We start from the raw sequence: 24646 nt of genomic DNA, 5'->3' as shown, positions 1-24646 counted from the left end.
AAATCAAGACCTTACCTCAAAATAACTAATAAGCTGGGTACCAGTGGATCACACCTATAATCCTAGCTACTCAGAAAGCTGAGATCTGAGGATCATCGTTCAAAGCCATGTAAGATAGGAAAGTCCATGAGATCCATATTCCCAAAGAACCACCAAAAAACTAGATGTAGAATTGTAGCTCAACTAGTATAACACAACCTTGAGCAAAGAAATGTCACAGAAAGTGCTTAGGCTCTAAGTGAAAGCCCCAGGACCATCACAAAAAAACTGTAATAACTAGTGCTAAAAGGTGTTAGTAGGAAGTTAGTTCAAGTAGATTGTATTTGCCTAGTAAGTGTAGGGCCTTAGTTCAAACTCCAGTATTGAAAAAAAATAAACAAAGGCACATTCTCTCATATAGAGAAAAGAATATGTTCTCTGACCCATCTTTCATACTCCATGCTTTGTCCCTCAATCGTTTCCTGTCTCTGAACCTCATTATCTTCATCTGTGAAATGGAGTAGAAGCAGACGACCCCTCAGGTCACTTCTACTCTCAATATTCTGTATTTTAAATGAAAATCAAAGTTGTTTCTTTAGAGAGAAACAGAGAGGGACTCAAATCACTTCTGTGCTAGAACCAAGATCATGTAATAGGGGAAAAAAACATGTTCTTATTTTAAAATAACCTAAGAAATAAAAACCATAGAACCTAGGAAGAAAGCTTCACAGTTTAAAGAAAACTACAACATTTTTAAGTATAGCCACCATTTAAATCAATCACAAAAGCCCTGAAAGAAAAAACTGTCATCCAAGGTTCAAAGTGTCTTCTTATCTAAATTTGTCACCTCCTCAGGTCTCTGAGAGGTGACAGAATTTTGCATGTGTATACCCCATCTGAGGTGATAATTGTCTTCATTTCAAATGCTCTAGGATATTCTCAGACCCAGATAGATTAAAAAGACCATGCCAAACGTGGTCAGCTTTATTCAGTAGCTCTGACATTTCAAAATCTTTTTCTCTAACCTTTCAAAACTAACTTTGTTCTTCCACTAGCTCATCTATAAGTGTGAATTCTCCTGTGAAAGCGTTATAATATTGTCACATGTGGTAAGTTTACACATTCTCTCCACACTGAAGTTAACTTCCTTTATAAACCAAGAAAAATGTCTTTAAAAATAGAGTGTATCCCCTGGTAATACCTGGTTTCCTTATGTAGAGCTAACATTTGGCTTACATATGTGACTATTTTGTTCAAAGTTAGAGACTAGAAACAGGTTCCTGTATTTAAGCCTGTTTTATGTATATTTGTGTTTCAAGGCAAGGCACTAGTGAATCAGGTCTCTAATCCTACCTTCTGAGGTAGAGGGAGAAGGCCTGAGATTTGAGGATTGGAGTTCGAGGCCAGCCAAAAATCCATAAGAATCTTATTTCCAATAAACTGCTCAAAAGAAGCCAAATTAGAACTGGGTCTCAAGTTGTGGAGCACTAGCCTTAAGCAAAAATGATTCAGGGACAACACCTAGGCCCTAAGTTCAAACCCCAAGACTGGCATAAAATAAATAAATGCACTTATTTTTCAATCATTTATAAGCATCTAATAATATATTCCAAATGATGGAGTACTTAAAATGTAGAAAAATGATACATCTGTATTTAAGTGCTCACTGTCCAGTAAAGACAAGCAAATAAATGATGGTAATTTATTGAAAGGCTGTATTATAGTTTGAAAAGTACATGGCTCCCATAGGCCTATGTGTTAAATGCTGTGCTCCAGATATTGGAGAGGTGATAAAACTGTAGGCAATAGGGCCAAGCTGGAGGAAGTAGCTCATTAGGGTCATGCCTTTAAAGAGTATATGCCTGATCCCTGGTCTACTTTCCCTGTTTCCTGGTTACCATAAAGGTCTTCTCATCCATATCTTCCATGCCATGATGCCTGTCTTCATACGGGCTCAGAAACCACAAAGCCAGTCATGATGGACCAATGCCTCTGAAACCATGAATCACAATATATCTTTCCTCTCTTATTCTTGTCAAGTATTTTGCCACAGTGATGCAAGAACAACTAATATAAGCTATGCTAAAGGAAAGTACAGGGCTCTAGCATAGTAATAGTACATCTAATTTAACTTGCATTGTCAAACTTCACAATCTAGCTAGAATAGCAAAGTCATAGTTTTCCTGTCTTCTGTATATAGATTATTTTTTACCTCCTTCCATGACCTAAAGGAAATCTGTGTGTGTGTGTGTGTGTGTGTGTGTGTGTGTGTGTGTGTGTGTGTGTTTGTATTTGTATGCTGGTCCTGAGGCTTGAGCTGAGGGCCTGGGCACCGTAAGCATTTTCACTCAAGGCTAAGGTTAGCACTCTACCACAGTGTTTTCTCATGGTTAATTTGAGATAAGACTCATGGACTTCCCTGCCTGAAGTAGCTCTGTATCCTCATATTTCAGCCTCCTCTGTGGCTATGATTAACATGCACAAGCCACCAGGGCCTGGCTAGGAAACCCAATTTCACTGAAACTCAGCATGGTTCTAAGATTCAGTGTCTCATCAGAATCTACATGAATCAAGCCTGCTTCCCAGGCTTACAGGCATGGAATCTGAATCATCAGTTGATTCATCCAAATTAACAGAGACTTTTTTGTTATTGTTTTTTAAGTGATATAGCTAAGCACAGTGGCTTGTCTGTACTCCCAGCTACTGAGGAGGAATGCTTGAACCCAGGTGTTCATGGCTAATCTGGGCAATGTACTACGGTCCCATCTCTTAAAAACTGAAAATAAAATCTGTGTGCTGGTAGCTCACACCTGTAAACCTAGATACTAAGGAGGAGGCCAAGATCTGAGGACCAAGGTTTGAAGATAGCCCAGGAAAGAAAGTCATGATTCTTATCTCCAATAAACTACTCATATAAAGGCTAGAAGTGGTGCTGTGGCTCAAGTGATAGAGTTCTAGTCTTAAGCAAAAGAGATCAGGAACAAGTTTCCCGTCCCAGAATTCATGCCCTAAAACTGATAAAAATAAAAATGAGGAGGATGAGGAAAGGAATGGAGGAAGGAACGAAGGAAGGAAGGAAGGAAGGAAGGAAGGAAAGACAGACAAAAAAGAAAACTTTAAAAGCCATCACCCATGGCTCACACCTGTTATCCTAGATGCCTAATCCTGTAAACCTAGATGCCACAGTATCTGGGATCTAGTTATCACCTCCTTTCCCCCCATCTTCTTTCTCTTTATAAAGGAAACCCTTTGGAGAGTGTAGCTTCTAATTTACCTTAAGGAGTATATCACTTCTGACATTGACTTCTTGAACATCTACTCTGTGATCTGCCTCATTTTGGTTTGTAGAAATAACTCTTCACGTTCCACATCTCAGCCCCTGACAGGCAAATAAATCATCATGTAGCCCTTTTGGCCTCATCAACCTAGTTGCCTTTGGATTGAATCATCTTTCTATGTCTCTTCATCCTGGGTGGGAGCCCTCAGTATATAATAGTAGTACAAGCAAATACCACTTCTTCAAAGGAACTCTAACTTCTCGGCTCAAAATCTGTTCTTTTGAGGTTGGGGATTTTAGCACAGTGGAAGAGCACTTGCCAGGAAAGTGCAAGACTCTGAGCGCAGATCTAAGCCCTGAAAAAATAAAAATAAAAATCTGTTCTTTTCCTTGGAAACACCTAACTAAAATTTAACCACTAGAATTTAACATAAAAGTTTAAAATCCAAAGAACTATTATTTTATCTATATATTTTTGCCTGAATGAAGGTTTTAAGAAACTTCTGAAATTTTATAATATGAATTTGATCTATATATTACAATAAGAAAAAATTAGCTAAGGAATGAGATAAAAGATATTTACATAAGTAGCTTTGTAAACAAAAGCAAAATATTGTGATCTTGTAAATGTAACAGCTAATGGTACATATTTGTGGAGGGTGTGCTGTAGTGAGGCTTGAACTCAGTGTTTATGGTTCAGTGTGTTTGCTCACAAGTAGCACTGTGCCAGTTGAACAATTACATCATCTTCTTTTTGCCAGTTAAATGGGAGTAGAGTGTCATGAATTTTTTTGCCCAGATTGTCTTTGAACTATAGTTCTCCAGATCTCAAGCCTCTTTAATAGATAGGATTACAGACAAGAACCAAAGATGCCCAGATAAAAGGCACATTTCCTTTTCCCTCTTAATTTTAAACAAGTAAAAATCATTTACTAATTTTAATATAATCTTTCAAAAATGAGCACTGTATGACAAAATATTATGGAATCATTGAAAAGACAGATTTAGCGTTGGGTGAAAATTTTCCTTTTTTCTTCGAATAGGACAGGATTTCATTGGAGACAGTAACAATTACCTCTAAAGAGTAGAGCACAATGCACACTTTATAGTAAGACTTCTCAGAAAGCATGCTGTTTATTTAATCTGTAAAGCAATAAAAAAATACTGGAGATTCACAGTAGCATTACTAAGCCCTAAACTGAGCACCATACTTGCTTTATACCCAGAGAGGTTTGAGAAAATGGGCCAGGAGCTAACCAGCCAAAAGAAGTCTTAGGAAAGCCTAAAAGTAGGCAGCTGAGGCTTGGGTACACACATCACTGAGCCTAAGATTTTATCCTCAAAATAACTTGTGAAAAAGTCTATAAACCTATCAATTCAAGAGGCTGAGATCTAAAGGTCGTGGTTCAAAGCCAACCCAGGCATCAAACTCCACAAGACTTTCTTCTTCAATTAACTAACAAAAAAAAGCCAGGAGTGGCACTATGGTTCAAGTGGTAGAGTGCCAGACTTGATCAAAAAGGTCAGGGACAGCCTCCAGACCTTGACACACTCTCTCTCTCTCTCTCTCTCTCTCTCTCTCCCTCCCTCCCTCCCTCCCTCCCTCCCTCCCTCTCTCCCTCTCTCTCTCTCACACACACACAATGAAAATCATACCTGGATGCCTAGCTCAGCACTATTATTTTATCCTAATAAGCACAAGCCCCTGAGTTCAATATGGCAAAAAAAAAATAGTTTAGTAACATTTGTGTTGAGACTTTTTGTATGTGTGTGGATAGTGGGGCTTGAGCTCAGCCTGGGTGCTGTCCCTGAGCTCTTCAGCTCAAGGCTACTGCCCTACCCTTGAGCCAAGCACCACTTCCAATTTACTAGAGGTTAATCGCCTTGATCCTCAGATCTCAGCCTCCTGAGTAGCTAGGATTACAGGCGTGAGCCACCGTGCCTGGCTTGTGTGAAGATATTTTTTTACACTGTACATGATAAGGAATTATGTATTTCTGTGTCACTCTGTCATACATTTAGTACTATGCTTGATTGTGTGTGTGTGTGTGTGTGTGTGTGTGTGTGTGTGTGTGTGTGTGTGTGTGTGTGTGTAAGAGAGAAAGTATATGTACCAGTACTGAAGTTTGAACTCAAGTCAGGGCCTAAGCACTGTCCCTGAGCTTTTATGCCTAAGACTAGTACTCTACAACTTAAGCAACAGCTCCACTTCTAGCCTCTTGCTGGTTACTTGAAAACAAGAATGTGATGGACTTTCCGGCACAGACTGGCTTTAACCTCTGATCTTCAGATCTTTTGATTATCTAGAATTATAAGTGTGAGCCACTGGTACCCTCCTCCCCCACCTGATTTTAAAAACCTCAGTTACATCTCTTGTTTTGGAACATGAGACTAAAATTTTTGAAGTCTCTTTTAATCATATCCTTTCCCACTCAAAAATATATAAATATATTAGACTCTTACAGCTGGCACTCGAAAAATTGAATATTTCAGACTTTAGATAGGAAAAATGTGCTCTATCTTAATCATATTAAACTTCAACACAACCTTTTCCATAAGGTTTTCCTGCTCAATGAAACACAAGTCATTTTCTAAATTATCATTCTCACTTTTTTTTTACAGTTCTGGTGATTATGGTAATGAAAGGTCCTACTCCTGAAAGCCTAGGTGATCATATATCCCAAAATTTGAGAGATTCTAAATGTAGCTCCATGATCAACAGACTGACCCCATATCTCAAGTCCCTCCATTACAATTGTCTCATTTAGCTTAAATCTTGATAATCCCTATCAATATGAAAGCATACTACTAAGAATGATTAAATGGTTAAAACAGAATGATATGGGAAGAGCAAGATCTTGAAACTACCCAGGTGTAGAATATGAAACCATCAGCAGAGTGCAGGTGGCTCACACCTATAATCCTAGCTACCCAGGAGGCTGAGATCTGACGATCATGGTTCAAAGCCAGCCAGGGCACGGAGGTCCATGAGACTCTTATCTCCAATTAATCACCAGAAAACCAGAGTGGCTCTGTGGCTCAAGTGGTAGAGCGTTAACCTTGAGCTGAAAAGCTCAGAGATAGGGCCCAGGCCCAGAGTTCAAGCCCTGTGACTGCCAAAAAAAATCCTGCAACCAGTAAAATTTCATCTTCACACCAAGCTTTACCAATCCCCAACTGTGGGCATTAACTTAATATAGCTGTAAAATGGGAATGATAGGACCCAATATGAAGAACTATTAATATGGGTATTTATTATTCTTAAAGTTACCAGATGGCAAAATATACTTAGTAAGCATATTTCAGTCATAGTAAGACATTGATAGTAGCTTTTAGATCTCTAACAAATATTTATATGCATTACCACAGCACCCAAGCCTGCACCCACAATGAGACAAAAAGTAAACTAAGTTGATGAATCTCAAAAATTCAGTAACTTATTTGAAGTCATATGGCTAATGAGTAACAGAGTAACTGAACTTGGATCTCTAGCTCTAATTCTCAGGCTCTCAGCTTAGATATATGCTATCCTTTTTTGTGTGCACCCACCCTAGAAGAAAATAAGTGATATGTTAGACTTGGTTCAGGTTGCTGTGGGAAATGTCAGTTCTGAAAGACTACAGTCAAATTAAAATTAAAATATACAAAATGTTTATACAACACACACACACACAAGGTATATGCATGAGGTGATTTCATATAGGTCAAACTACATACTAGTAAACAACCGAGTCTATTTTGAAGCCATAAAATCACCAATTATAGTGACATCTACAATGGACTGCTGGTACATGAAAAAAACATTCCTAGCTCTCATCTGGCCCTATAGTCCAAAAAGTCCAAGGAGCTAAAAACACCCAAGCATCAGAAACACATGCCCCTTGGCTGGATGTGGTAGCTCATGCCTGTAATCCTAGCTACTCAGGAGGCTGAGACCTGAGGATCAAGGTTCAAAGCCCACCTAGACACAAAAGGACCTGAGACTCTTATCTCCAATTAACCTTTAGAAAACAGGAAGTGGGCTTGGCTCAAGGGTAGGGCAGTAGCTTTGAGCTGAAGAGCTCAGGGACAGTGCCCTGGCAGAGAGTTCAAGCCCCATGACCCACAAAACACACACACACACACACACACACACACTGCAAACCAGGTACTGGTGGTCCACACCTGTAATCCTAGCTATTCAGTGGTCTGAGATCAGGAGAAATATGTTTCCAGGTCTGCCTAGGCAAAAAAGTTCACAATATTCCCTTCTCAACTTACAGCTGAGCAAAATTGTACTCACCTGTCATCTCAAGCTATGTGGACCACTGAGATTGGACAAAGAGTTTTCAGGGCATCCTGAGAATAATCCAGGATATTCAATTTCCATAGTCAAAAGGTGGATGTAGTAATGTAAGCCTGTAATTCCCAGAAACATCCTAAAATATGATAGCCACGGCTAAAGCAAGACAATACCTCAAAAAAAAGGTAAAAACAAGCTTCCAGCTTGAGTGGAATGGTAAAGTACCAGAATATGAAATGCAAAGCCTGTACTCAATCTGCTATATAAGCAAGAATAAAATCCTGCCCCAACCCAGATGACTGATTGGGTCTAATGACCCTAACAGACACCTTCATCTCCAGTGCTCCTCTCCCATGTAACCAGGCCTATCACAACAACTGCATGTGTGAAAGATGTGAGAAGGCAGATGAGGCAGGGTCTCTTTTGTTCTCTGGTCCCATTCCTGTCTCTTGCCAAGCAGGTTTCCAGCCTTTATCCTCGTTTGTATCACGGAATATGTCTTGTGAGAAAACAGTCTACATTTTGGGTACTAGGCCTTGAAGGGGAAAAAGATAGGAAGGAAAATGTCTGATCACAGGCATTAAGGGACGTCAAAAAACAGCCTTGGGGAAATAGCTTCTTCATACAAAGGAGGTAGCTAGACCCCAAGCATTCGGGATCCAAAATGCACAAAAACCACACCTTTGGCCTCCCCTCCCACCCCTGTACTCCACCAGCACTGAAAGAACACCCATGCTCACCTTTAAGGGGTCAAGTAGACTTGGATGTTAAGGGTAGCAGAGAAAATCCTGATGGATGAAAGGACCCATACAAGTGCTTGCAATTCTTGGGTAACTCGAGAGAATTAGAGGAATCCCAATATTGAGCATCTAGATTGAGCACTTCAGTGGGATAGACAGAAGATGGGGATTTGAGCTACTGGCTCTGAGCCAACTTACCCCAAGATATACAATACACAAGAAACTTGAGATAATTTCACACACTTTTATTATTAGTTAAGATCAGAAAAACTGTGAAAATGTATAACTTGTTGAGTTACCTGAGAAGGAACTCATAGGCAACACAAACACATCTTTGCTTCAAACTGGAGGCAGATTATCATCCCATTCTCCCAGCTCAACATTCCTTGGCTCCTCCTTACTTTGCCACAGCTGCCTTGGAGAAGAAGAAAAACTACAAACAACACATATATTGGAAGGGAAAAGCCCCAGAAGTTATTCTCAAGAGTACTGGACCCTGAACAGTTTGTGTTTGTGTGCCAGTCCTGGGGCTTAAACTCACAGCCTGGGCTCTGTCCCTAACCACTTTTTACTCAAAGGTAGTACTCAAACTCTTGAGCCATAGCTCTTTGTTGGTTCACTGGAGATGAATCTTACGGACTTTCCTGCCCTAGTGGACTTCCAACCATAATCCTCACATGTCAGATTCCTAAGTATCTAGGATTATAGGCATGAGCTACAGGCATCAAGTTAACCAGCTCTATTAGAAAACAATCCTCCCAAGAGAAGCACCACCTATATACAGAAAGCACACTGGCCCAGATGTCTTCCCTTCAGATACACAATCACCAATAACTGTAGAGATTTGGAATGGAAGCAGCACTGATTCAAAGGATGTTATATACTCAACATTGTGCCAGGCAACACTCTCTTTTTTCAAGACAATTCTGTGGGCTTTCGGGCAAGCTCATGAGCAGACAGGAAGATGATGTGACTTGTTGCCTCTGCGTGCATGTGTGTGTGTGTGTGTGTGTGTGTGTGTGTGTGCTGGGGTTTGAACTCAGGGCCTGGACACTGTCCCTGAGTTTTTTGCACAAGGCTAGTGCGCTACCACTTGAGCCACAGCTCCATTTCCAGCTGTTTTGATAGCTAGGTAGAGGTAAGAGTATCAGCCTTTCCTGCCTGGGCTGGCTTCAAATCATGATCCTTAGATCTCAGCCTCCTAAGTAGCTAGGGCTACAGGTGTGGGACACCAACAACTAGCTCTTTTCTTTGTGTGTGCCAATTCTGGGGCTTGAACTCAGGGCTTGGGCCCTGTCCTTGAGCTTTTTCTCTCAAGGCTAGAGCTCTACCACTTGAGCCAGAGCTCCACTCCTGGCATTTTGGTGGTTAACTGGAGGTAAGATTCTCAAGGAGTTTCTTGCCCAGGCTGATTTTGAACTGTGATACAATCTCAACCTCCTGAACAGCTAGAATTAAAGGCATTAGCGACCAGCACCCAGCGTGATGTGACAGTGTGAAAATGAGAAGAGGATTTTTAAAAGCACTGCCTGCAATTTCATGAGACCTCTTTACCTCTCTTAGGCACTGTAAATATGTTTCACTTGGAACCAAAGAGAAGAACAGTCTGCTCACTCAAGACCTTTCAGGAAAGTCTCTTTCTTGCTGCCTCCACAACTATAAAAATGTTTCTGTATGCTATTCTGACTGATTTTTAGCTAGGGTCACACCATACACAAGGTAGATATTCCTAATTTGTATCTCAAGTCATACTCTCTCCAGTCACCTAACCAAATTCATCAAAAAAATCAATGCACTAGATAATTTTGAACGTTAACAACCCCTAACAAATTTGTCTGAAGAATTAATTAATCCATTTGATTTTAGACATAGTAAATTTAACACCATAGCCCTCCAAAATCTTCCAAGTTATGCTCCCTTCCCCAACATATACCAAGTTTAATTTAAACTGCTTTGTTCTACAGTGTCACTATGATGAGGACCAAAACATCTCTTGCCTATCTTCTCGCTTGTCTTGGTTATATGCCTGGAAGGTCTCACTGATCCATCAGAACCAAAATGTTCTGTCTTTGGCTTTGGGAGAAAATCTTCTAATAGGACAGATTCAGCAATAAGCAAGTCTAGTAGAACTGAGACACAAAAATTGGACCTCACCTATAAAACTTGAAAACCACACATGCACACTAGTTATTTCCAACCCAAATAACACTCTGAAGCCAAAGTGTTCTAAGATTTAATATGGCTTAAAACTGTGAACTCATTTACAATATTTTCAGGGAATGAAAATGAAGAGGAAAACAGAAAAGAGTGGGAATAGTTTTTTCAATTGAGCTTCTCCACGGTGCCATCCAGCCAGCAGCAGCCATAGAGAATCCACCACCTGTCAAATTTAAACACACTTAATAAGAAATTCCCATCTGAGTTATGAAACTGTAACCCCTCTGTACATCACATTTACAATAAGATTTTTTAAAAATTCCCAATTTTCAAGTAAGAAAAACTAAGCAGATAAATATATGCATATTTGTCTACAGGCATACCCCCCAAATTAAGTGGTCAATTTAGGCAGAAGAATAATGGGTTAAATTTCTCTAGGGCAATTTTGCTTTAAAATTTGTTTTATTGAAATATTTCTGTTGCATTGAAATAAAATATATCCCTTGCTACAAAAATGTCAATTGGCACCAAGTGTTGATGGCTTATGATTAACCTAGCCTCTCAGGATAAAATAAATAGCAAAAAGTGCACACTGGACGCTTGGCTCCAGTGGAATAGCACCATCTACACAAGCACTAGGCTCTGAATTCAAACCTTGATACAAAGAAAAACCTAAAAGAAATAGGTTTGAGGAGATTAATTCATTTGGAGTATTTCAATTCTGCTTACCTTTCTGAAATCAGATTATCCTGAATCAGTACCTCCTCTCTCAACGTGCATACGAACTTTCTTGCACTTATAACAGGCAGAGCGCCACGCAAAATTCATCCCTTTACACCATGAACAGACCCAATCTGTTTTATAGCAGCAGGAAGAAGACTGACATTCTGCGGGTTTTATCTCTAGCTTTTTCCTTGGGGTTTTTCTCTCAGCTTGGCTTTCTGACACAAGCATTGCTTGAGATTTGTCTGCACCTTGTTTCTTGCTGCAGCTACTGCTGAACTCTGAGTCTGCCACCCTCTGGGCACTCTTTGTACTTCCTTCCTGTGTGAGGCTCTTATTTATACCCTCAGCTGCCATCTCCTGGACAGTATTTTCCTCTTTTTCCTGGGCATGGCTCCTGCTTATCTTCATGCCTACCATCCCCTGGACAATGTCTATACTTTCTTCCTTGATTTCGCTCCTGCTTACTTCCAAGGAGGCCATTCCTTGGACTTCTTTTGGGCCTTTACTCTGACTGTAGCTGCTGTTGCCCAGAGGAATCATCCCCTGCAGATTCTGATCTTCTTGGTGGTGGAGTCCACTTTCTCCAAGGAGATCGGTTTGGTGGAACCTCTTTGCTTGTTCTGCTTGGTTGAAATATGTGTTCACTCTATGTGTTGAAGTATGAGGTCCCTGGAGTTTCTTTGAATCTTCTTCTTTCACTTGACTTTTGCTGTCTCCTTGGAAGAAGGGCCCATGAAGGTTCTCCAGACCTTGCAGCTGGACATCGCACCTCTGGTCGCACAGAGGAACCATCTCTCCCTGGAAGCCTTCTGCAGCCCATATGCCATGAGGGTATACACCCACCGGAGCCTTGCGTAGTGGGACTACTCCTGACGCTGAATCCATGACAACAGCAGGTGGATGAGGATGCATGAATGGAACTCCAACAGGAAATGGTGGATATAGTGGAAGCTGGTATGGTATAAAGATTGGTTGAGAGAGCATAGGCTGGGTGATACCTGGCTGAGGAACGACTGGCTGAAGAGCAATTAGATGAGGCTCCATTGCCTGAGGAGAAATTGGTTGAGGGTCCATTGGGTGAGAAGAGAATAAATATGGCTCCATTGCCTGAGGGACGACTGGCTGAGGCTCCATTGGCTGAGATGTGATTCCATGAGGCTCTGCTGGCTGGGGAGCGATTGGCTGAGGATCAGTTGGCTGAGGAGCAATTTTCTGAGGAATGACTGACTGAGAACTTGCTGTCTGAGAAGTTACTGAGTGAGGAACCATTCGCTGAGGAGCCACAGGCTGAGGAGCAACTGGCTGAAAGGGTTGCACGACAGAGTTCCAGGAATTTAACGTTTCTGTCATATAGGTGCCTGGTATTGGGGCTGGTATCTGAGCCTCCAAATTTTGCCTGTCGTGTACATCCATGGGTCCAGTTCCCCCTACAGCTCCTATAGGCCCTACATTGGTCTGCTGATCTTCATTTAGAAGCACCACTGTGGCCTTGGATGGTATGGCTTGAGCCCCAACTGGTGTATTTGGAGCCATTGAGGTGACCTGTGCTGATTTCTCAGCCTGGAGCAACCTGCTGCGAAGGGCTTCACGTTCTTCCGTGGCCTGCCATAGTGCAGTCTGTGTAAACTGCAGCAGCGCAGCAGTCTCATTTCGCTCTTCACGCAACTTTTGTACTTGAGAAATGAGAGCCCAAGAAGCTACCTCATGTTTGTCTATCTGATCCTGCAGTCGCCGAACACAACGAGCCTGCTGCTCACAATGTCTCACCGAGGCTTTTACACCCAAAGCCAAGCTGCTCCACGCATAGGCCCTTTTGAGAGAGTGCGGTACCTGCGGATTTGCTACAACCAATCGGAGCTGGTCCTCGACCTCCTTCCAGGACAGCGAGCTGAAGGCCACATAAAACTCCGGCCCCCCTCCATTCATGAGAACTTCACTGTTAATGAACTGAACGACTTCACTGTGGCGGAAGCCATTGTTACCGTCCCCAAAGTCCAAGGCCATGACTGCTGCTACTTAGTTTTGTGGTGGCCTACTCAAGCTGCGGCCTAAGGAAGTGCGGCCTAGTCGACTTCCGACGACACCGCCGCCCACCTCGCGCTGTAGTGGTCGCCTTACCGCTGCCAAGCGTCCACTGCAAAGGCTACCACCACGGAATTCAAGTCCACTCTTTACACAGTCTTGCTCTCTTCCTCAGCCACTTTCCTCCCTCACTCTCTTTCAGGTAATAACGTGGAAGCTCTCACCATCAAGACCTCTGCTGCACACCGATGGTACCACAAGGGCGACGGCGTGACACAGGCGCGATAGTATGACGTTGCAGTCGCAAGGCCTGATGGAACCAGCTGCTTTCCACAGAGCCACACCCACTGGGCACTCGGAGCAATATAGCTTCCTGGGTGCCAACTGAAATGAAACTTCATTGGCAAGAGCCACCATTGGGGAATCAATGCCACTGCAACACGAATATGTAGTCTGGTGCCAATGGCTCACACCTGTAATCCTAGCTAATTAAGAGGCTGAGATCTCAGGTTCCCAGTTTGAAGCCATGTAGGGCAAAAAAGCCTGTGAGAAGGCCGGGAGTTTGGCCTGGTGGTTAAAGTGCTTGCCTAGCATGCACGAAGACCTGGGTTCTATTCCTTGGTACCATATACATAGAAAAAAGCCGGAAGTGGTGCTGAGGCTCAAGTGGTAGAGCTCTAGCCTTGAGAAAGTCCAAGGACAGTGCTCAGGCCCTGAGCTCAAGCCCAGGACTGGCAAAATAAACAGTCTGAAGAGACTCTTATCTCCAAAAAGCCACCAGAAAATCGGAAATGGTGCTGTGGCTCAAGTGATAGAGCACTAACCTTCAGTGAAAGAGCTCCTCGGCAATGCCCAAGCTCTGAGCTCAAGGCCCCAAGACTGGTACCGAAAAATAAAACAAAAAAAAATTAAAACATTCTGTTACCAGACACCACGGGCTCACGCCTGAATCCTAGCTACTCAGGAGGCTAAGATCTAACGCTTATCTAACGATAATGCTTCAAAGCCAGCATAAGCAGACAGATTTAATTAACCACCCAAACAACAGAAACAACCCTTTGGTTCATGTGAGACAGCGAGTGCCCTAAATTCAAACCCCAGAACTAGCACCCACACAAAAACAGAATTTGAACAACTCAGTATGTGATAGCTGCTATTGGCTCAGATGCAATTATTTCATTACTATCCATAAATACTTCAAATAGATTACAATGTGATTATTCCATAATAGTACAGCATTCATTGAACAAACTCACCCCTCCTTTTTCTTGTTTGTGATAGTTGTGACACTTGAACTCAAGGCCTGGGAGATGGCTGATGCACCTGGCCTCTTTTTTTGCCAGTCCTTTGGCTTGAACTCAGGGCATGGCACTGTCCTTGGGCTTTCTCAAGGTTAGCACTCTACCACTTGAGCCACAGCACCACTTATGTTTTTTTCTATGTATTTAGTACCAAGGAATCGAATCTGGGGCTTCATGCTAACTAGGTAAGCACTGGACCACTGGGACAGGCTCCTGGCCACACACTGAGCTTTTTTGCTCAAAGCTAACACTCAACCCCTTTGCCCCAGAGTCCACTTCTGGCTTTAGAGTGCTTAATTAGAGATAACACTCTCATGGGAATTTTTCTGCCTGGGTTATCTTTGAACTGTGATCCTCATGTCTCCTGAATAGGACTATAAGTGTGAGCTATTCTCACCTGGCTGATATATTTTTTCTTTTGCCATTTTACTCTGAATAAGAAATCCATTACTATATAAATGTGAATTGGAGAGTACACGCCATTGTTTTCTTCTTGATATTAGAGGAAAAAATTTCAGTTTTCACCCATTGAGTATGATATTGGCCTTAAGTTTGTTAGATACAGCATTATTATGCTGACGCATGTTCTTTGTATTTGTTTTCTAAGAGCTTTTATTATGAAAAGAATGTTGAATTTTTTCAAAATCTTTTTGCTGTCTATTCAGATAATCAAGGTAATCTTGTACTATCTGGCCTGAATATGTTTAATATGCTGAATTAACATTTATTGATTTGTATAGATTCAAACATTTTTATATGCCATGAATGATAGTAATTCGATCACAGTGTATGATCTTTTTAATGTATAGTTTAAATGGGGTTGCAGTTGTGATGTATATTCTCCTTAGTTCGATTTTGGCAGGCTAAATACATCTAGAAATTTACCCATTTATTTTAAATTATTTTAAATTATTTTAATTATTTTAAATTATTTTTTGGAATATAAGTTTTCATCGAGACACCAGTGTCTCATGGCTATAATCCTAATTACTCTGGTAGCTAAGATCTAGAGAATCACAGTTTGAAGCCACATTATGAAGAAAATCTTATAAAACTTGATCTCCCAACTAAAAAGTTGAGCTAAGGCTGGGCTCTGGTGACTCATGCCTATGATTTTAGCTACTTAGAAAACTGAAACCTGACCTTCAACAAACAGTTCAAAGCCAACCCCGTTAGGAAAGTCTGTGAGATTCCTATCTACAATTAGGCATCAAAAAGCTGGGAGTATGGGCCCAGGAGTTTGGTCTAGTGGTAGAGGGCTTGCCTAGCACGCACAAAGACCCTGGTTTGATTTCTCCATACCACATACTTAGAAAAAGCTGGGAGTGGTGCTGTGGCTCAAATGATAGAGGTCTAACCTTGAGAAAGCCCAAACGCAGTGCTCAGGCCCTGAATTCCAGCTCCAACACTGGCAAAAAAAAACCCTCAGACACACCATCCAAACCCCCAAGGACAGGTGTACACACACACACACACACACACACACACACACACACACACAGATTTGATGAGTGATTCAATTGTCAGAGGGCCAGCTAAAAACCAAGGTTTTTTCTGATATTTTTTATTGTAATTAATAAAAGGGTTACATGATATTTGCCAGATAGAAGGTGCATTAATTCACATGCATTTATACCCTTTCACATTTCTTGGCCCACATTACCCTCCCCTCCAACCTCCCCAACTTGTTTTCCTCCCTTCCCTACCCAATTTCAAATAACCAAATACAAATATATCCAATATATCAGATAACAAAATGAGATACTGTAGACATACGAGATAACCAAGGGACAGCAAAAGAGGTGAGAGATAACATACTACATTAAGGATAACAATCATTCATTATATGGCTTTTGTTTCTATATCCTAGACTTCCTTTCAATTAGCCTCATACTATATGGCCTTGTGTATCTAGGTTTTGCTCTATTGCAAATCTCTGCTAGGAGAGCCCAAGGTTTCTACTGATTATGACACAAGAGGGAAACCTTTGAGCCTATGTTCCTTTGAGTCTGGCTTACTTCACTTAATATGATTTTTTCTAAGTCTTTCCATTTCCTAACAACTGGGGCTCTGTCGTTCATTCTGACAGCAGCATAGAACTTCATTCTGTACAAATACCACATCTTGTTGATCCATTCATCAACTGAGGGACATCTAGGTTGGTTCCATATCTTTGCTATGGTGAATAGAGATGCAATGAACATTGTTGTGCTAGTGGATTTAGTATGTCCTTGTTTCTGGATAATTGGGAAAATGCCAAGTAGTGGAATTGCTGGGTCATAGGGGAGCTCAATGTTTAGCCTTTTGAGGCACTGCCACACTGCTTTCCATAGTGGTTGAACGAGTTTGCACTCCCACCAATAGTGTAGTAGTGATCCCTCCTGGCCACATCCCCTCCAGCATCTGTTGTTATTAGTTTTTCTGATCCTGGCCATTCTAACTGGAGTGAGGTGAAATCTTAGAGTTGTTTTGATTTGCATTTCTTTTATAACCAGAGATGTTGAGCATTTCTTCATGTGTCTATAGGCCATTTTTGTTTCTTCTTGAGAGAAGACTCTCTTTAAGTCTTTGGCCCATTTTTAATGGGATGGTTTTTACTTTGGAGATTAGTTTTGGGGTGATTCTATTTTTTGAGCTCTTGATATATTTTAAATATGAGGCCTTTGCCGTTGTATGGTTGGTGAAGATCTTCTCTCACTCTGTAGGCTTCCTAATTAGTTTACTAGCTATGTCCTTTGCCATACAAAAGCTCTGAGGTTTAATGCAGTCCCACTTACCCAGGCTTTCTCTGATTTGTTGTGATTCTTGGTCCTTATTAAGAAAGTTTCGACCTGTGCCAAGGAGGTCTACTATATCTCCTATTACTTCTTGTAAACTTTTCAGTGTGTCAGCTTTTACCTGTAGGTCTTTGATCCATTTGGAGTTAATTCTAGTGCAGGGTGACAAAGAAGGATCCAACTTTAGTTTTCTGCAGGTGATTAACCAGTTCTGCCAGCACAACTTGTTGAAGAGGCTATCTTTCTTCCATTCTATTTTTTTGGCTCCCTTGTCAAAGATTAGGTGGCCATAGATCTGTGGTTTAATATCTGGGTCTTCAGTTCTATTCCATTGCTCTTCAGGCCTATTCTTGTGCCAGTACCAAGCTGTTTTGATAATTATAGCTCTGTAATAGAGTCTAAAGTTTGGTATTGAAATTCCTCCTGCGCTGTTCTTTCTGCTAAGAAGTGTTTTTGCTATACGGGGTCTTTTATTATTCCATATGAAATTTTGGATTGCCTCCTCTATTTCTTTAAAGAATGCCATTGGGATATTGATGGGTATTGTGCTGAATTTGTAGATAGCCCTTGGCAAGATTGTCATTTTCACGATGTTGATTCTTCCAATCCAGGAGCGTGGGAGGTTTTTCCATTTCCTCAGTTCTGCTTTAATTTCCTTTTTCAGGGTTTTAAAGTTTTCATCAAAAAGGTGCTTTACATTTTTAGTTAAGTTAATTCCTAGGTACTTTATTTTCTTTGAGGCTATTGCAAAAGGAATTGCTTTCCTGATTGTTGCCTCATTCCTATCACTGTTGGCGTAGAGGAAGGCAGTTGATTTTTGAGGGTTAATTTTATACCCTACTACCCTCCCAAAGTTTTAATCAGCTCAAGGAGCTTGAGAGTCTATAGGATTCTTTAAATACAGAATCATGTCATCTGCAAAGAGGGATAGTTTTACTTCCTCTTTCCCTATTTGGATCCCCTTTATGCTTGTTCTTGCCTTATTGCTCTGGCTAGGAATTCTAATATTATGTTAAAGAGGAGTGGAGAGAGTGGGCATTATTGTCTCGTTCCTGATTTTAGAGGGAATGGCTTTAGCTTTTTGCCATTAAGTGTAATACTAGTTGTGGGTTTGTCATAAACAGCCTTTATTATGTTGAGGAATATTCCATGGATTCCTAGTTTCTCCAGAGCTTTTAACATAAAGGGGTGTTGGATCTTGTCAAATGCCTTTTCTGCATCTATTGAGAAAATCATGAGATTTTTGTCCTTGCTCCTGTTGATGTGTTGAATTATATTAATTGATTTGCATATGTTGAACCAGCTTTGCCTCCCTGGGATGAATCCTGTTTTATCATAGTGTATAATTTTTTTTACTGAGCTATTGTAGACGGTTGGCCAGTATTTTGTTGAGAAGTTTTGCATCGATGTTCATCAAAGAAATAGGTCTGTAGTTCTATTTCTTTGATGAATCTGTCTAGTTTGGGAATGAGGGTTATACTGACTTCATAAAATGAGTTTGGTAAAGAACCGTCATTTTCAATTTCGTTGAAAGCTGGAGGTGTGAGCTCTGTTTTGAAGACTTTATAGAATTCAGCTGTGAATCCATCTGGCCCTGAGCTTCTCTTAGGTGGAAGGTCTCTTATTGCCATTTCTATTTCAGTGCTTGAAATAGGCCTGTTTAATTGGGTTAGTTCTTCTTGGTTAGTGTGGTATGTTACTATTGGGTAGAAATTCATCCATTTCTTCTAGATTCTCAAACTTGTTGGCGTAAGGTTTGAGATGTATTCCCTCATGATGCTCTGGATCTTGGTAATTTCTGTCGTGATATTACCATTTTCGTCTGTGATTTTGTTTATTTCGGTATGCTCCCTTCTTTTTTTGGTAAGATTTGCTAAGGGTTTGTCAATTTTGTTAATTCTTTCAAAGAACCAACTCCTTGTTTTGTTGATTCTTTCTATAGTTTTTTTGGATTCCAATTCATTTAATTCTTCTTTGATTTTAATAGTTTGCTTCCTTCTACTGGGATTAGGGTTGGTTTGTTGCTCTTTTTCCAGGAGCTTAAGGTGACACATTAACTTGTTGGTTTGCGATTTTTCCAATTTGTTATTGTAGGCACTCAGAGCTATACATTTTCCTCTGAGTACTGCCTTTGCCATGTCCCAAAAGAGCTGGTATTTTGTGTGCTCCTTTTTGTTAAATTTCATAAACTGTTAGATTTCTGTTCTGATCTCTTCGATGACCCATTGGTGATTCAACAATGTGTTGTTTAATCTCCATGAGTTACAGGGTTTTCGTTGGTGGAGATGTGTGTTCAGGTCCAATTTGATGCCTTTGTGGTCTGAGAGCATGCAGGGAGTAATTTCAGTGTTTCTGAATCTGACCAGGTTTGTTTTATGGCCTAAGATGTGATCTATTTTGGTAAATGTTCCATGTGCTGCTGAGAAAAACGTATATTGTGTTGTTGCTGGGTGAAATAATCTGCAGATGTCAGTTAGATCTAGTTGGTCTATATAGTTGTTCATTTCTAAGGTTTCTCTGTTGAGTTTTTGCCTTGTTGATCTGTCCAAAGGTGAGAGTGGTGTGTTAAAGTCACCAACAATCACTGTGTTTCGATCTATGTATGGTTTCAGTGTAAGTAAAGTTTGCTTGATGAAGTTCGGAGCTCCGGGATTCGGTGTGTAGATACTTAGGATGGTTATGTCCTCCTGAAGGAAAGATCCCTTTAGTAGTATGTAGTAACCTTCTTTGTCTTTTCTCACTAATTTTAGTTTGAAGTCCATTTTACCTGATATGAGGATGGCAACTCCAGCATGTTTATGGGGGCGGTTAGCTTGATAAAGTTTATTCCAAACTGTCACTTTCAAAAATGTTCGTTTTCTGGGATAAGATGTGTGTCTTCAAGACAGCAGAATAATGGATCTTGCTTTTTGATCCAACTAGATAGACTATGTTGTTTAATTGGAGAGTTAAGTCCATTGATATTGAGAGTTAGGATTGAGAGATATTTATTAGTTCCTATCATTTTTAAAAGCTTTCATTAGGGCCTGTGTCCTGACAGTTCTTGTGGTACTTAGATGGTATGATGTTTGGGCGCCATTTCTTTCTCTGTATTGCATTTGTGTTGGTTTTCTTTCTTTCTTTTTTTTTTTTTTGGCCAGTCCTGGGCTTGAGCTCAGGGCCTGAGCACTGTCCTTGGACTTTCTCAAGGCTAGAGCTCTACCACTTGATCCTCAGCACCATTTCCAGCTTTTTTCTATGTATGTGGTACCGAGGAATCGAACCCGGGTCTTCATTCATGCTAGGCAAGCACTTTAACCAGTAGGCCAAACTCCCGGCCCCTTGTGTTGGTTTTCTATGTGTAGAACATCTTTGAGAATTTTCTGTAATGTTAGTTTGGTTGCTACATAATGTTGCAGCTTTTCCCTGGAATGGAATGTTTTTTATTGTTCTCTCAGTTATGAATGAGAGCTTAGCTGGGTACAGTATTCTTAGTTGGTAGTTATTTGACTTAAGGGCATGACATATATGCTTCCAATCCCTTCTTGCTTGCATGGTCTCTGCTGAGAAATCTGGGGTTATTCTGATTCATTTGCCTTTATAGGTGATTGATCCCTTTTCCCTGACTGCTTTTAGGATGCTTTCTTTGGTCTCTATTAATCCAGTTCAGATTACAATGTGTCGGTGGGATGTCCTTTTCTGGTCAGGTCTGTTTGGGGTTCTAAAAGCTTCTTGTATCTGGATGGGCCTACCCTTCTGGATATTTGGGAAATTCTCTGAGATGATTCCCTGAAGTATATTTCCAATACCATTGACCTCTTTCTCCAGACCCTCCTCAATACCAATTAGCCTTAAATTAGGCTTACTAATTGTATCTTGGACCTCCTGAAGCGCTCTCTCATATTCCCTAGATTTGGATTGACTCATTTTCTGTTCTTTCTCTATAAGAACTAAATTATCTTTAGCCCCAGAAATTCTCTCTTCTGCATTGTCTAACCTGCTATCAAAGCTATCTACTTTATTCATCATCTCTGTTCCTTCTAATTGCTCATTTTTGATGCCTTGCATCTCTTCTTTTAGATCATGTATGGATTTCTTTAGCTCCTTGATTTCCATTTGAGTGGTTAGCTCAGTAGCTTATTCTCTTTGGACATTTGCTGGAGTTCTGTCACATTTTTGTTAGTGGATTCTATGAATTCATCCATTTTTCTTTGAAAAACCTTTAATATGGGCTCCTTTATGGCTTCGCCTTTTTCACATATCACCTTGTTTTTGGTTTCCTCTTGTTTAGCTATGGCTTCCTCCCTTATCTCTTTCTTTATGTTTTCACATTTTTCATTATGATGTTTATCAATTGCATTTGTATAGCACTTGGAAGACTCTCCTCTAGGTTTGCCAGTGACTGTTCCATTGTCTGTTTATATTGGGTGGGGGATGTTAATCCTTGATTTAACATTTTTCTTGAGTTTCTTGTTCTGCCCATTTGAAAATTGGAGCAAGATAAATACTCAACAAGCTTATATTTTTTCAGATATAGCCAACCTAGACCTCTTTAGCTGGCAGACACTAAATGTTCACTATTTTTGATTGGTATTATCACTCTGTCTTTCTTTTTGTGCACTTACAGACCAGTCTAATACAACCACTGATAACGGATTTATGACCAAAACAATAAGCTTCTCAATCCAATCTCTATTGTATTTAAGTCCCTCTGGACCTAGAGTATAATTGAACACCTAGATACACAGCATTGCTCAACAACCATCAAATGTAGGTCCATGCATTATAAGAGTTGAAAGATGAACAGAGGACCAGAGATAGAAAAATAGTATGAGAGAGAACAGGGGAGGTACGAGGGGAATAAGGTAGGAGTGTAAGATTATTATAGTAATGAAGAAAAGGTGTAGCGTAAGGATAACTGACCTAAGTTGATAAACAGGTAGCGTATTTGAGGACAAAGTTTGGAAAGAATTAGATAAAACTTATGAAAGTAAGAAGGATAATAAGAAGAATATATCGAGAAAAGTGGGAGATAGATATAGGAGATTTCAGTGATGAAAATTTTTAAGAAGAAAGAAAGGGAAAAAAAAGCAAAGTAAGACAAAAACAACAACAACCACAAAAAAAGCAAAAAAACAATACAGAATGAAAAACAGAGAAACAAAAACAAAAACAAAAAAGCAATACAACAACAACAAAAAACAAAACCAAAAAAAAAGAAAAGAAAAAGGTGGGGGGGGATTCCTCACTATTGTGTGCTCTTACTTAAGAAATACTAGGGTTGAGACCAGGAGATTAAAAAGCAGGTGTCTGTATCAATATAGATATCGTTTGTATTCAGACTGTACCCAGAGCTGTCACTATGTTCCCAGGAACAACCACAGTAACAGAGAAATGCGGGAAAGGAAAGAGGAAAAAAAAAAAGATGTAGGTAAGAACACCTAAAAATGCAAATAAAAAAGGTGTGGAAAAACAAAAAAAAAGAAAGAAAAAATCCTAAAAACAAAGAAAAAGAACAAAAAAAATTTAAAAAAGGGTATTATTCAGGGTTTTTTGGGGGGGGGGCAGGGCAGGATAGGAAACTTGTGTCTCCACTAAATTCGGGATCCAAACACTTCAGAAAGTCTTTTTCTCTTGTGATTTGGCTTTGCGGTTTTTCAGATCAGATTGCTTGTTTGGAGAAACAAAGCTGAAAGATCCGTGGATGGGTTTTGTTTACCAGGCTTGTGGCTGGCGTAGGGGATGGACTTCAGCAGCACTGGGGCCAGATTTCCGGCTAAGGGATCTCTGGGAAATCCTTTGCCAGTTAGAATGATGGCGCTGCCAGCACCACCTTTCAGGCTCCAATTGCTTTGGCCGGGTCTTTGCCAGCAGTCAAGATGGCGCTGCCCTCAGCTTGTGGGGGAGGGGCTCCCTCCCAGTGCCATTTTGCGAGCAGAAGTGGAAATGTCTCCTCGGAGGTACTCACAAATTGCTGGATTCTCCGGTTCCATGAAGCTGGCAGGTCCCTGCACGGCCAGGTGTCGGGTCTGGGCTTGCACAGGCTCTGTGTGGGTCTGTCTGCAGCCGGCAGGTTGTGGCGCCAAGAAGCACTGCTGCTCAGATTCAGAAGAGCCGCTTTGTCTCCGCATCCGATCCGAGCAGCTGGAACAGGTCCCCGCTGTCTTCTTTGTGCCGGATTTCTGCCTTTTTCCTCTGTGACTGAGGTCTCTCTATCGCTAAAACTTACTTAGGATCGATTTGAGCTATGTACTGTCCCCTAAGCTGCCAAAACTGGTATCTTTGGTGAGAGCTCAGAAAGACACAAACTGAACCGCCACCATCTTCTGCCACCTCCATCCTAAAAACCAAGTTTTAAGTCCTGATTTCAAACCTGAATACTGGCAAAAGAAAAATAAAAGATGAATTTAAGTTTTCAAAATGTCTCTATTAATTCTTAGGATTTTATTGGGGGTGTGATAGCCATTGTTTCATATGAAATTTTATTAATTTGAACCTTTTACCATATTTTTCTGGTCAGTTTAACTATGGACTTATCAAATACATTTATCATTTCAAGACATTAATATTTTTGAAATGTAATGAAATTGGGTACCAGAAATTCATGCTTGTAATGCTAGCTGCTCAAGAGACAGATCTAAAGTTCACGGTTTGAAGCTAGCATAGGCATAAAAGTACATATGACTCTTGATCTCTAACTACCAAAAAGCCAGAAGAAAAACTTGGGCTTAAGTGGTAGAACACTAGCCTTGAGCAAAACAGCTCAATGACAATGTTCAGGCCCTAAATTCAAGCTTCATGACCAGCATGCACGCATACAAAAAAACCCACTAAAACTAAAAATAGAATCATTATTTATGATCTACTCTACTGGGTGTATATCTGAAGGACAATAATTCAGCATACTATGGACATACTTGCATACCTATATTTCTTACAGCAATATTCACAATGGCAAAGTCATAGAATTGACCTAATAGATACATACATAGAGAAACTGGTGTATTATTCAGCCACAAAGAAAAAATTAGCAGGAAAGTCCTATAATTTCCAGGAAAGTAAATGAAGCTAAAGTTCATAACGTTAAAATATGACAGAATAAAAAGTCAAAGAACATGCATTTTATATGCAGAATCTAGATTTTAAAAAGCAAAGTATGAAAGTAGAATCATGAAAATAGAAAGATGACAGTCTCAGAAACTGAACTATCAACCAGGGATGGGGTGGAGTGGGGGGAAGGAATGGGAACTGAATATTATCAAAGTATATTATAAGCATGTATAAACATGTCACAATGAAGCCTATTGTTTTGAGTGTTTCACAATTATATGCACTAAGAGTTTGTGACATATAAGTAAATAAATGAATTTTAAGTGGTTTAGATCAAACTATCTATGTCCTCTAAC

General features: G+C 40.4%; 1 protein-coding gene across 1 annotated transcript; it reads right to left on the bottom strand.

Annotated features, from left to right (window-relative positions):
- Positions 1 to 9307: 9307 nt before the first annotated feature.
- Positions 9308 to 13428, bottom strand: LOC150041476 (uncharacterized). Its single transcript, XM_090327163.1, has 2 exons — positions 11165 to 13428; positions 9308 to 10658 (listed from the first exon to the last, which is right to left on the bottom strand). The coding sequence occupies exon 1, from the start codon at positions 13163 to 13165 to the stop codon at positions 11180 to 11182; it is 1986 nt and encodes a 661-aa protein (XP_090183289.1). The 5' UTR covers positions 13166 to 13428; the 3' UTR covers positions 9308 to 10658; positions 11165 to 11179.
- Between the last annotated feature and the right edge of the window lie 11218 nt (positions 13429 to 24646).

Source organism: Megascapheus bottae, chromosome X, assembly GCF_031878675.1.
Source record: "Megascapheus bottae isolate mThoBot1 chromosome X, mThoBot2.hap1, whole genome shotgun sequence".
NCBI classification, from domain to species: Eukaryota; Metazoa; Chordata; class Mammalia; order Rodentia; family Geomyidae; genus Megascapheus; species Megascapheus bottae.
Note: the sequence above shows the minus strand (reverse complement) of the source record. Positions and strands in the feature narration are given on the sequence as shown.